A 13,133-nucleotide genomic window follows, 5' to 3' on the forward strand; every position below is an offset into this window, starting at 1 on the left:
CCCTTCGGAATAATGAGCTATTCCCAATTTAATACCAATTTCATTGTCCCGCAGGTATTAAAACTTGATTATAACGTGAGAGAAGAAAGATCAACACAAATTGCAAAATGTCTCTACATAACGATGCTATAAAACTTCCACTGAGTGATGCGGACCTTAATCATCTGGCTGCATTCTCCAACATCAGAGCTATGAGCACTGGACTACTTTATGCCGTGACAGATAGACAAGATGAGGCTGCATACATGCCACATACTTTATTTCCATCTCCTGTTCCGAGAGTTCTCTATCAGAAAGCGGTGTACATGCAGACGGGATTCAATGAATTGATGTGGAGGGTTACTAAGGATGATGAATTCTTGACATCGGCACTGAAAAGGTGAGTTTGTATGATACAGGTGGAGCATAGATCCCTACACACAGTAAGTTGGACCCAATGATGGTGAGTAGATACACCCTTCACGTCTGTATCTTCTTTATTGTTTAGGGGCTGTGCAATAAATATCAGCGGTGGGGGGGGGGGTAATTTTCAAATTGGGACCTCTGCTCTCACCGGAGGTTGGAAATGCACTTATACATTTTTGGTTTCCCGGAATGATGTTTCAATTGTTTTGGGCTTTTAATGATTTTGCTAGATAATTTCTTAACAAAAAAATAATAATAAAACAAACAAAAACAAAAACAAGGGAAAAATGTACTGCACAATTTTATGAATGTGGGTGACCAGAGATAAACCTGGTGTTTTTTTTTCCTCAAGGTGTATCAGATGTACTTGTGATTGCTTTATTTCAGTACCATTGAAGCTGATGAATTCACAGGCAGGCTGTTCAAAATCTACAAGCAGGTTCAGGAGGAAGGCTGCCACAAGGTTTGTCAAGATTTATGCAGAAAATCATTTTCTTACTGCAGAAAATCGTTTTCTTACTGCAGAAAACCGTTTTCTTACTGCAGCAAACCGTTTTCTTACTGCAGCAAACCGTTTTCTTACTGCAGCAAACCGTTTTCTTACTGCAGAAAAACCGTTTTCTTACTGCAGAAAAACCGTTTTCTTACTGCAGAAAAACCGTTTTCTTACTGCAGAAAACCGTTTTCTTACTGCAGAAAACCGTTTTCTTACTGCAGAAAACCGTTTTCTTACTGCAGAAAACCGTTTTCTTACTGCAGAAAACCGTTTTCATGCTACAGAAAACTGTAAAAAAAAGGAATATATTTGCGGCATATTTCGCGGTAGGTGCTTGGAATGCAAAAAGTGGGGATTTTTACTTCATTTTATATTTTACATTTTTTTAATAATTTATTCTAAATCAAACAGCCTGTGACTCTAGCTGTTGTGCGACCTGACTATTTGCTGCATTTCCAGCCCAACAAACCTCCTGGATTGATGCAGGTTGAAATTAATACCAATTCAATTAGTTTAGCAGCAATGAGTGTGAGGACAACACAGCTACATAGGTGAGTTAGAACAAACCTCCTGAATTGAGGCGAGATGAGATTAATAGCATGGCAAGTGGTTTAGCAGCAATGAGTGTGAGGACAACACAACTACATAGGTGAGTACGTTGGAACAAACCTGCTGAATTGAGACAAGTTGAGATTAATAGCATGGCAAGTGGTTTAGCAGGAATGAGTGAGAGTTACACTGCTACATAAGTGAGTTGGAACAAACCTCCTGAATTGAGACAAGTTGAAATTATACCATGGCAAATGGTTTAGTAGGATTGAGTGTGAAGATAACACAGCTACATAGGTGAGTTGGAACAAACCTGCTGAATTGAGGCGAGTTAAAATTATTACCAATTCAATTAGTTTAGCAGCAATGAGTGTGAGGACAACACAGCTACATAGGTGAGTTGGAACAAACCTCCTGAATTGAGACGAGATGAGATTAAGAGCATGGCAAGTGGTTTAGCAGCAATGAGTGTGAGGACAACACAACTACATAGGTGAGTTGGAACAAACCTGCTAAATTGAGACAAGTTGAGATTAATACTATGGCAAGTGGTTGCTAGTAACATACTACCACTTAAATACACTAATAATACTAACATAAAACACTCCCACCTGATTATTTTACTTATTTATATCCGACATTTTCAGAGCAGTATTGCAAGAACATGGCATTCCTAATAATAGTCAACAGGTTCCAGACAATCCCTGTACAGATGGAATGTGTGAGGGGCTTGTCAAGGCATGGGAGCTCTATGGACAACCAAAGTAGGTTTGGGCAAGTCGCTTCAATTTAAACATGTGTGAATCGTCCATGAAAAAAAAGGGGCAATTTTTCATGTGTGTTTAGGCAAAAAAAAGAGGCTTGTCTCAACGTGTGTGCATTTGTAAAATCATGTGAAATGCAGAATTCTTTTTTATTTAAAAAGAAAACTTTTTTTTTTCCTTCTCAAAATAAACATATCAAAAAACATTGAACATCGCACAGTGCATCTCCTGGATCAAGAATTTAAAACAGCCTAACTAAAAAGTCACCTATGATGACACCATTGTAGCCTGAACAAACCACTTGCATGCATATTACTATTATACTATCATACTATTTTTTTAAACTGATCCTAAAATAAGAATCTTGTACACCATGTATTCACCCTAGCTGAAATTCTATACAGCAAAAAGTGCATCAAAAGTGTATCAAAGTGTATTAAAACTGAATCAAATGGCAATTTGATACAGTTTTGATATGTACGAAGGCTGTATTGATAATGTATCAACTAAAAATATAGGGTATCAAAACTGTATCAAATACCACCCAAATGTATCAAAAATGTATCAAAAGTGTGTCAAATTGAACTTTGCCAGTTTTTTGGTGTATGTTAAGTCAGAGAAGATCTTTTTTGGTAAAGTGTATCAAATTGAACTTAGTCAAATTCTGGTTGCATACAGTGTCTCAAAAATGTATTAAATTTTTTAGTGTATGTAAAGTGTATCAAATTGAACTTAGTTCATTTTGAGTGGCTAGAGGAATATCAAAATTTAAAGTGTATCAAATTGGACTTGTATAAATTACAAAAACAAAAATGTAGTCATATTCTGGCTGACTACAGTATACTAGTATCAAAAGTGTATTAAATTGTACTTGTATAATTCACTTTTTGTAGTGTATTATTTATAGGTTAATAACTGCGCATTAGTTATTTGGAGGGCATTGTGAAAAATCTAAAAATTTTGCCTTTGGAACCGAGGGATATTCCGAGGTCCAAAGCAAAATGTTTAGATTTTTCACAATGCCTGCTATATAACTGATGCAAAGTTATTAACCGAATTCATAACCGTTATTTTTAACTCATCACTCAACCAAATCTCAAGATTTTATTCTCCGAAATTTGTTGAAATAAACAATTTTTATCAAAACTTATATTTCGCCCTTCAAAAAAATCGAACAGGCTAAAACGGCACTGCGCAAGCATGCCATGTGCAAATATGGTAGTTGCATGCGCGTGTAGAGTTCCGGCGCAACAGATGCGCACTACGCGAAAGTCATTATACCGCGCAGGTCATTGATGGATATCAATAACCTCCGCGCCGGTGTGTGTATATCATCTAACGACCAATTTGATTGGGACACACATATGGCATGATACGCGGAGGTTATGAATATACAGTAAGCCAAATATAATCTGTACATGTATATGGCATTCCCATGTTTTGACACTTTGATTGCCTATTATGCTTTTATTTCAGTGCTTCAATATTGTTTGTTGTAGAAGATGGAGAGAAGAATATCTTTGACATCACATACTTTATTTATCAAATCAAGGAGTTAAATCATGCAATTAAAGTCCTCACAAGAAATCTGCTATACCTGGGGAAGAATGCACAACTGACAGACGACAGAAAGCTTATTGTGTAAGTTGTATCCTTATGTTATATAATCTCTGGTCATATCATATAAAGGGCTCGAATTTAGAGGTTAATAACTGCATGTTGGTTATTTGGAGGGCATTGCGTTGCACCTTGCATTCCTTGGTTAGAAACCAGCTTCACATCATTAGTCCAAGATGTTGGTGTACGTCCCCCTTCCTTGTTGACCTTCCGTAGCCCTTTGCACAATTTGTTTTTCTACAACTCCATGTTTCCTGACAATATGGCCAAAGTACAGCTTTTTCACCATTATGCTGTTTCTGATGGTTAGACTTGTACCATCTTAATATGTTACTTATTTTATATAAAATATTCCAACTTTGCTGGCAAATTCCTAATAAAACTATGGAACATCCGTAACTGCCATGAAATCACCTGTTTTTTGCCTGGTAAAACAGTTGCGTATCAATTTTCTTACAATGAATTTGTTATTCCGTTGATTCTAGGGATGGAATGGAAGTTGCAATTGTCTACTACCGAACGGGAGGTGACCCCTCGCACTTCACATCAGAAATGGTATGTTATCATTGTTTCTGTGACTTTTTGCCTGCAATATATCATGCTCCTAGACTATAGCAAATTGACCACCTTCACAGCAGCGCTAATTTGTGTTATTGGGCTTTATTCCCCGGGGAAAAATCCTGGCTACGCTACTACTATCTAATCCTATAGACTTTTTCAAATTGAAGTTTTCCAAAGTTTATTATGGATGACCCTGTTTACAATTCCGGGTCATCAACGCTAACGCAAACGCGATTATTACCGGTATGTAAAAGACACTGTCAAGCGTTGGGTATGGCTTGTGCAAGAGATTGATGTTTATATTGCGAAGACCACATGAAGACCAAATCAAATGTGCCACAGATGACAAACATTTGCATTTTTCTTTCTTTTACTGTCACATTGTGAAGTGCCAAATAGTGGAAGTTGTAGTTCAATACTTTTAGAAAATATTTCTCTGTGATGACTCTTGTTGATTTTGGCTAAATATGTTGTATATTTACTCAAAAGGTATGTGATTCCGCTTGATTCGTCATGCACCAATTTGACCCCCTAGCTTACTGAATAAATACTGCGGTTTTACAATTTTTTCGGATCTTGATTTGAAAAGGTCTATTGCATTTTCTATTCAACCAGGAGTGGAAGTTCAAGTTGATTGCTGAGCAATCGCTTGCAGCAGTATGTCCCTCAATAAGCTGGCATCTAGCAGATACCAAGAAAATACAGCAAGAATTATCACAGCCAAGAGCAGTGGAGAGGTATCTCAGTGACCCGGAAATGATTTCCAACATGAGGTCAACTTTTGCTGCCCAGTACTCATTAGACTTAGTAAGTGGTTGTTGTTTAGTAATATGGTTAATAGTGCTCAAGTTTGCTCAATCGATAAGGCATTCGACTATGGTGCGAGAGTTGTGAGTTCGAACCCTGGCGGTGCCTCATGCGATCTTGTGGAAAAATTGAGTTAGCTTGAAATTCCCCTGGACAAGGAACCGGGACAAGGAACTTACTGCTAATTGTCTTGTTGTAACCCGTATGAAACACGGGGCGCTGATCCTGGTTGCAAAGGTTATTTGTGGATTGTCTAGGATGTGCACTCTTGTAGCAGCAAAGTCCCTGAATTGTTGTTGAAAAATGGTTTATGGAATGATGTGGGCCATAGTGGTCAGCGACAACCTGTAAAGTGTGCTGAGGCTTGTGGATTAATGTCTAGGCGTTGTGCCTGTGCGTAGTGCACTATAAATCACTGCGCTTTTTATCTTATTAAATGATTTGAAAGGAGCACAATGAATATTTCTTGTAATTTTGTATATCTCCTGTCTGGGGACCCCCACCCCCACAATCCCCGAAGACCTTAAACAGAGGGGAGGGCACATATTTCCGAAAATATGTATATGATCTGCTTTAAAGACTGGAAAAAAGACTAAGCAAAAACCAGAAACCAGTTTCCCAGGAAAGTGGATCAGATGATCATATCAGTCATAGCTGATGAAGTCCTCCGATGTGACAGACAAAATATTGTAGTGAGTCAAATTCACTTGGTTTTGTCAAGCAAAAATGCCATTTCGTTAATAACCAGTCCTGTTTTGCATGTTTCACAATAACTGCAGCATGGTTGGATCAGCTTGCATCACAAATGATGGTTGTTTCTTCTTTCTTTCACCTTTGTAGACAGCGGAAGGGGATAAAGCAGCTGCCATGGGTATTGCAAACCCACAAAACTATGTCATGAAACCACAGAGGGAAGGAGGTGGTAAGTTGGAGTAGCCAATGAAAAACAACGAACAATATTTTAATCCAGTAAATTGAACCTTTTATTTACTTCTTTAATGATATAAAATACAACAAGGTTCGGCAACCTTGGCATGTGTGCTTAACTTGGCATACAAAAAATTAACATTAACCAACACTAATACCTTCCACGGCTCCCTAAAGAATTTGCTTCTCATCTCCACCATCTTTCTTACAATGTGGCCAAAGTAGCACAATTTCCTCTCAATGATGGACTTTCTGATAGTTTGTCTTATTCAGGACCCAGATGTTTGTCTTCTTGTCTTTTTCAAAATACTCACAACAGCCTCCTATAGCACCACATCTCAGGTTCAGAGGAACTGGTAATTACAAGACGCCTTGTAATTACCAGTTCCTACCACCCTGATCTCACATGCATCTATCTTCTTCCTGTCATTCTTTGTCATTGCCCAGGATTCGCACCCGTATATAGCAATTGAAAAGACTGTTGCACTAAGTAACCGTATCTTGATGAGGTTGATTATTATTTGACATACTCTGAGTTGTTGTCCTTGCCATAGCTAATCTTCTTTTGATCTCAGATGTTCTATCACCTTTGTTGTCTTCATTGAACCCAGGTATTCAAACCTAACCTCATTTTTGTCCATTTAAGCATTTAAAATTGCAAACAGGCATTTCAGCATTAAAATTTCAGCATGAAAATTACAAACTTTGATTTGTCCTCTTGTTCAACTTTTCTTGGTATGCCACTGTACCCAAACATTTGTTAATCTCTTAAATGTTATTCATTTCTAGGTAACAATATTTATGGAGATGATATTCGGGTCAAATTAGAGGAATTAGCTGGTCAACAGGAGCGGTCAGGGTACATCTTGATGGAGCGCATCATGCCTACGGTGGTCAAGAACTATGAGCTTTGTAGAGGAAAGCCAGTTGATATGCAGGATATGGTCAGCGAGTTAGGCATATACGGTGTTCTAGTATGGTAAGAAACTGTAGTTTCCAATAATGAAGATATTCATCATCATCATCATGGGTCCCAGGAATCTCATTTGGTAATTCTTTAAACAGTAGATAAGGTCAAACAAAATAATGTTAGATTGCTGAAATAAACTGGGATGGAAGGAAGGAAAAAAAATTATTTTGTAAAAAAAATATTGATCAATGTTGCAATCTAACGACCATTTTTTTGGTTGCAGTTTTCATGTGCAATATAAATTATCTATATTGGGACAGGGTGTTAGCCAGGATCCAGAAACTGTCCATCCAAAAATTTTGGTAACCAATTATCTTACTTATCAAACATACGCCACACAGAGTTTGCCAAAAATGTTTATTTTTTGTACTCTATATATAGATGGGTTGACTTCTGACGTTATTGCTGGCAGTATGTGCTCACATCATATTTTGTTCAGGGCTCATGCTTTTAAAACTCCCAACACATCATAATAAGGCTTTTGGACAGTGTAGTGGTTGTATGCAGTTTGCTCAAGCATATCAATATACCAGTCCCTTGGCTTTGTCGATAAACATTGATGGCAACGCAACTCTCAGCTGAAGCAACTGATATCAACACGATAACCGAAGCTTACACCAATGCCGTCACTCATACTCTGGACCAGCATGCGCCCTCTACAACAAGAACCTGTAGTAATCGGGCTCGTCAGCCTTGGTACAACTCCGAGATACACAGTGAGTGCAGGGTCCGACAAAAACTTGAGAAAAAGTGGTGCAAAACTGGTTTAGATGTTGATCATCAGTGCTATGTAGAACAGAACATAGTTGTCTATACCATGTTAGAAGAGTTCAAGAAATCATATATGCAGAGCAAATTGCAAACTGCAAACTTCGGACACTGAACAAAAAGAAGAAAATCCTACCTGCCTCTGACTCTGCGAAAGCATTGAGTGATAACTTTCCTCACTACTTTGGAGAGAAAGTTGAGAATGTTCAAAGGTCTTGTAAAATGTATGTCATCGGTCATCTAAGTTTTTCTCTGTTTGTTTTTCTTCATACAGCAAAGAGGACCAAGTAGCAATCAACAAAGCCTCAGGTCATCTGCTACGAACCAAGAACGTCATGAATAATGAGGGTGGAATCGGAGCTGGAGCATCGGCAATGGACAGTCCCTACCTTGTATGACCATAGAAATACATTGGGAGAATACAGACTCTGTATACCGCCCTGTCATGAAGAATGAGGGTGGAATCGGGAGCTGGAGCATCGGCAATGGACAATCCCTACCTTGTATGACCCTAGAAATATATCGGGAGAATACAGACTCTGTATACCACCCTGTCATGAAGAATGAGGGTTGAATCGGAGCTGGAGCATCGGCAATGGACAGTCCCTACCTTGTATGATCATAGAAATAGATATGGAGAATACAGACTCTGTATACCGCCCTGTACCATCAGACATAAAAAATGAGGGGGCAATCACAGCTGGAGCTGGAGGGGAGTGGTTACAAAATGGGAGTGTTTGGTGACAAAGAGCAATACTCAAATTCAACAGTAACAGTAAATGGGAGCCTTCCTCATATAAATGTGGAGAAATCAATGATGTCATTAAGGGAAGGGGTATGAGCGTTTGGACAGTATTTATTGTGGGACATTAGAGCACATCAGACATATCGAATTGCATTCTGAATACTGAAGAATGTCCTTCTGATATCAAATAATTTTGATTTTTGAAATTCGCAATGTAATACACATTTTATGGCAAATGATTAAAATTGATATTTTTGATATTTAACAGTACTAAAGTAAACTTTATAAATCTGATGATTTATACTTTAAGTGTATGTAGGTGAGATGAAAAGCCGACGATCAATTGAAAATTTTGACCTTTCGTATTGAAGATATGAATTTTTTTCCCAAAACACCACAAAAAAATTAGGTCTTTTTGGGAAAAAAATCCATATCTTCAATATGAAAGGTCAAAATTTTCAATTGATTGTCTGCTTTTCCTCCCAGCTACATACACTTTAAGAATATATCATTAGATTTATAAAATTTACTTCGAGGACTGTTATATATCAAAATTTGAAAAATATCAAATTTTAATAATTTGTCATAAAATTTGTATTATATCGTGAATTTCAAAAATGAAAATTATTTGATATCAGAAAGACATTCTTCAGATTCAGAATGCAATTCGATATGTCTGATGTGCTCTCATGTCCCACAAAAAATACTGTCTAAACGCTCAAAACGCTCATTCCAGATCCCTTAACAGTGCCCTCTTAAATTTAATTTTTAATATTCTGTGAGCATAACATTAGAAAAGGCAGTGGATGGGAGCGCTATAATGGTGTGTACGTAATTTTGGGAAGCAGTGGTATCCGGGAGTGGTATAGTATTACCTAGATTGAAAATAATGATTTACGTGAGGTAGTGGTTGATGCATGTAGTATTGCCAAGATTAGCCAAAAGGAATTGAAAAATAAAGAAAAAGGGACAAAATTTCGACTATGACATAGCCTACTGTATCATCGGCAATGGACAGTCCCAAAATATGTCCACAGAAATAGACATACATGTAGCTGGAGCATCTGCAATGGATAGTCCTTACCTTATATGGTTGCAGAAATAAACTCTCTATACCACCCTCTCTCTATACCACCCTGTGCCATCAGACATGAAGAAATGGGGCTATTCAGGTCCCTTGCCGACAGCATGCACAACCAACTTCTTCCATTTAAGCTTCAATATGTTGTATTTACACATTTCATGATCTTTTCTTAGCTCACCGAGAACAGGGTTTCCGCACTTTGAAGCCTTTAAAATTCAAGGACTTTTCAAGGACTTTCAAGGTCCAAAAGCATGATTTTCAAGGTCTTACCACAACACATGCGGCAGTTTTTTAACGAAAGTGACAGCTCCTCTCTACTCCCCAAATTTTGTCAAAATTATACTTTAGGTAAAATTCCAATTTTCAACGACTTTCAAGGACTTTGTGCAAATTTCCAGGCCTTTCAATGCCTAGAAAAGGTATTTTCAAATTCAAGGACTTTCAAGTAAAAACATGATAGTTAGCATATGTGCTTACTATTGAGCGCTTTTAAAACATGCAAACATGAAGAGCCCCATCCACAAAAGTTTAAGGGTTTTGAACAAATCATCAATACACATATACGAACAAGTAAACCTGCAAAAGTGTGTCTCAACCCCATTAGCTCAGTTGGTAATGCGCCGGACTTTACGCCAAATCTCATGTTTTTAAAAGCGTTCGATAGTAAGCACATATATGCTTTTTACGGTAGTTTTTTATTACCAAGATGCAAGTTAGATAGATTAGCAAACTTACCAGTGTTGCAGCTCCTATGTTTATATTAATCAGCTGCCATAGCTGTTCAGTTGCCATGTTAAGGAAGTATTCTGGGTAATCCATGGCACCAACGTTATTTACTGAAACACACAAAAAAACCCACTATGACACACATTTACATTTGCCACATTTCAACACAAGTTACATTTAATACTTCATATAGGCTAGCTCTGGCTGTTATCTGAAATTGCCTGTTTCTCAAAATTTTTATTTTCGATACCTACTGGGTCAGTCCATGTCAAAACAGACTGAGTGTACACCCACCCTCTTGGATTATGCTCTCCTTTGGCTCAGGGGTACCTTTCATGGACCCCTAGGTGAGGTCACAAGAAAAAATTCAAATTCAATTTCGCTTCCGAATGGCGGGCCATCTAAGTTTAGCGACCTTGACCAAAATTGGGAATTTAAGGTGTCCAAATGACAAAGCGCTCTCTTTGAGAGGCATTTTCTTCTTAATTAAATCAGTTGTGACCCTCTTTTGAATGTGGTCACTCACTGGCTGTGTCTGAAATGCCTAATGCCAAAAAAGATTGATTTCGGAATTTCGTTGGGATTTCAGAGGGGGTCAAAATCAGCACTTCATACTGTTCAATCAAATTATCTTTGATTTTGAAGGACCCATGATAATGCCACAGTGCACTTATAGGTCCTAATTATGTTCAGAATGGATTAACCATGTGCCAATGTCTATGAGCAATTAAAAAAAGAGACATTTCTAGACCCCCTACAGAATTTTAGGCCCCCTAAAGTGGTTCAGCCACAAATGGCGCTTAAAATCGGCAAATTTTGACACCTAATAACTTTAGGTGTACACCAGATATGAATTTCTAGTCTTTTGCATCTGAAAGAATGTAGTCTAATGTTACTAGGAACATAAGATTTGTTTTGTATTTTTGTGTTTTGATACTTTCAAAAGGTCATTGACCTATCAACATTTTTCGTCATAGCGCCCTCCTGAAAGGTCTGACACATAACAAACTATACATTTTTGGAATCCTCATGACCATACGAGTAATTTGGTATATTACTTGACATAATTGGGAGCATTCTGAAAATTTGACCCCCATAACCTGTACTTTGCATGTGCATCGTTGCCAGGAAGTGCATTTTTGACCCCTTAAAAATCCATACAGAGGATTAGAAAGTAGTTTTTTCTTATTACTTGACTCAAGAGCAACTTGAAATATCAGGATAAATAATACAAATGGCTATAAAGTGATCAAAAATATAAAAAAATATCATACTAAAATTGGCATTTTGTACTGTATCCTGTATGCATGGTATGTTAGGCAAAAATGACTATTTTTGAAAGCGCCAACTTAATACTAAAACACAAAAATACAAAACAAATCTTATGTTCCTAGTAACATTAAACTACATTCTTTCAGATGCAAAAGACTAGAAATTCATATCTAGTGTACACCTAAAGTTATTAGGGGTCAAAATTTGCCGATTTTAAGTGCCATTTGTGGCTGAACCACTTTAGGGGTGGCCTAAAATTCTGTAGGGGTCTAGAAATTTTCTTTTTTTTAATTGCTCATAGACATTGGCATATGGTTAATCCATTCTGAACATAATTAGGACCTATAAGTGCACTGTGACATTATCATGGGTCCTTCAAAATCAAGATAATTTGATTGAACAGTACGAAGTGCTGATTTTGACCCCCTCTGAAATCCCAACTAAATTCAAATCTATCTTTTTTGGCATTAGGTATTTCAGACACAGCCAGTGAGTGACCACATTCAAAAAGAGGATCACAACTGATTCAATTAAGAAGAAAGTGCCCCTCAAAGAGAGCACTTTGTCATTTGGACCCTTAAATTCACAATTTTGTCGAGGTCGCCAAACTTTGATTGCCCGCCATTCGCAAACGTAAATGGAATTTGAACTTTTTCTTGTGACCTCACCTAGGGATCCATGAAAGGTACCCCTGAGCCAAAGGAGAGCAAAATCCAAGAGGGTGGGTGTACACTCAATCTGTTTCGACATGGACTGACCCTACTGTGAATTTGTTAATGTGAACTTTGTGTAATTTTAATGTTTTTTATAATGCAACTTGCATGTTAATCAGTATCTTGCTTGCTGCGAAATGGTTTGAATAAAATGAATAATAATGTGCTATTCTATTTAAAATCACACTCCCCTGTGGAAGATTTTGGAAATATCTTCCACAGAGAGAGTACAAATTTCAAATGGAATTAACACATTAGCAGCTCCATGAAACTCATTCTCCCACTGCTGAAGTTCAGGTTGAATCTTTCTCAGAGGGTGTATGAAATTCAAAGAGCTGCCTAATATGTTCATTCCATTTGAAGTTCAGACTCCCCCTGTGGAAGATATTTCCAAAATCTTCAACAGGGGTGGTGTGGATTTTTACTGGAATAGCCCAATGTATGAATTTAGTTTTATAACATTACAGATAACATCCAGACATTACGGATAACAGCCAGAGCATAAATATACAATGTTGGTCAAATTTATTTTTAATTTTGTTATTTTAAGCTAAGTTTTCGGGTCATTTAAAGCCAATTCAATGATGTAAAATAAAAGAAAAAATCCTTACTATCTTGGCTACTTAACAGTAGTTTTCTATAGGGATATAATGTCAGAATTCTGACATTAATTCAAAACTGCTTGGTTTACTTAAAAGCACAACAAATTAGTTGGGGCACATGTAAATA

The 13,133-nt window shown here is 37.3% G+C and overlaps 2 protein-coding genes across 2 annotated transcripts in view; one reads left to right on the forward strand and one right to left on the reverse strand.

Moving 5' to 3' along the window:
- LOC140165817 (inactive hydroxysteroid dehydrogenase-like protein 1) overlaps window positions 1–13,133 on the reverse strand; it is a 46,347-nt gene that overhangs the window by 19,820 nt on the left and 13,394 nt on the right. Inside the window, exon 4 of the mRNA XM_072189139.1 lies at window positions 10,429–10,529. Within this exon, the coding sequence (XP_072045240.1) occupies window positions 10,429–10,529 (101 nt within the window). The remainder of the gene's footprint in view (window positions 1–10,428; window positions 10,530–13,133) is intronic.
- On the forward strand, window positions 108–8,724 carry LOC140165497 (glutathione synthetase-like). The gene is made up of 10 exons (XM_072188788.1): window positions 108–379; window positions 793–868; window positions 1,313–1,452; window positions 2,098–2,214; window positions 3,691–3,855; window positions 4,317–4,386; window positions 5,008–5,199; window positions 6,040–6,121; window positions 6,916–7,105; window positions 8,139–8,724. The coding sequence occupies exons 1-10, from the start codon at window positions 108–110 to the stop codon at window positions 8,260–8,262; spliced, it is 1,428 nt and encodes a 475-aa protein (XP_072044889.1). The 3' UTR covers window positions 8,263–8,724.

The sequence above is a fragment of the Amphiura filiformis genome, chromosome 12, assembly GCF_039555335.1.
Source record: "Amphiura filiformis chromosome 12, Afil_fr2py, whole genome shotgun sequence".
Classification (NCBI taxonomy): domain Eukaryota; kingdom Metazoa; phylum Echinodermata; class Ophiuroidea; order Amphilepidida; family Amphiuridae; genus Amphiura; species Amphiura filiformis.

Bases quoted from the DNA above. Each gene is read 5' to 3' on its own strand.
- LOC140165497 (XM_072188788.1), top strand. From the start codon at position 108: ATGTCTCTACATAACGATGCTATAAAACTTCCACTGAGTGATGCGGAC. The intron at 869-1,312 runs GTTTGTCAAGAT...TAAATCAAACAG, and splicing joins AGGAGGAAGGCTGCCACAAG to CCTGTGACTCTAGCTGTTGT. The intron at 6,122-6,915 runs GTAAGTTGGAGT...ATTCATTTCTAG, and splicing joins ACCACAGAGGGAAGGAGGTG to GTAACAATATTTATGGAGAT.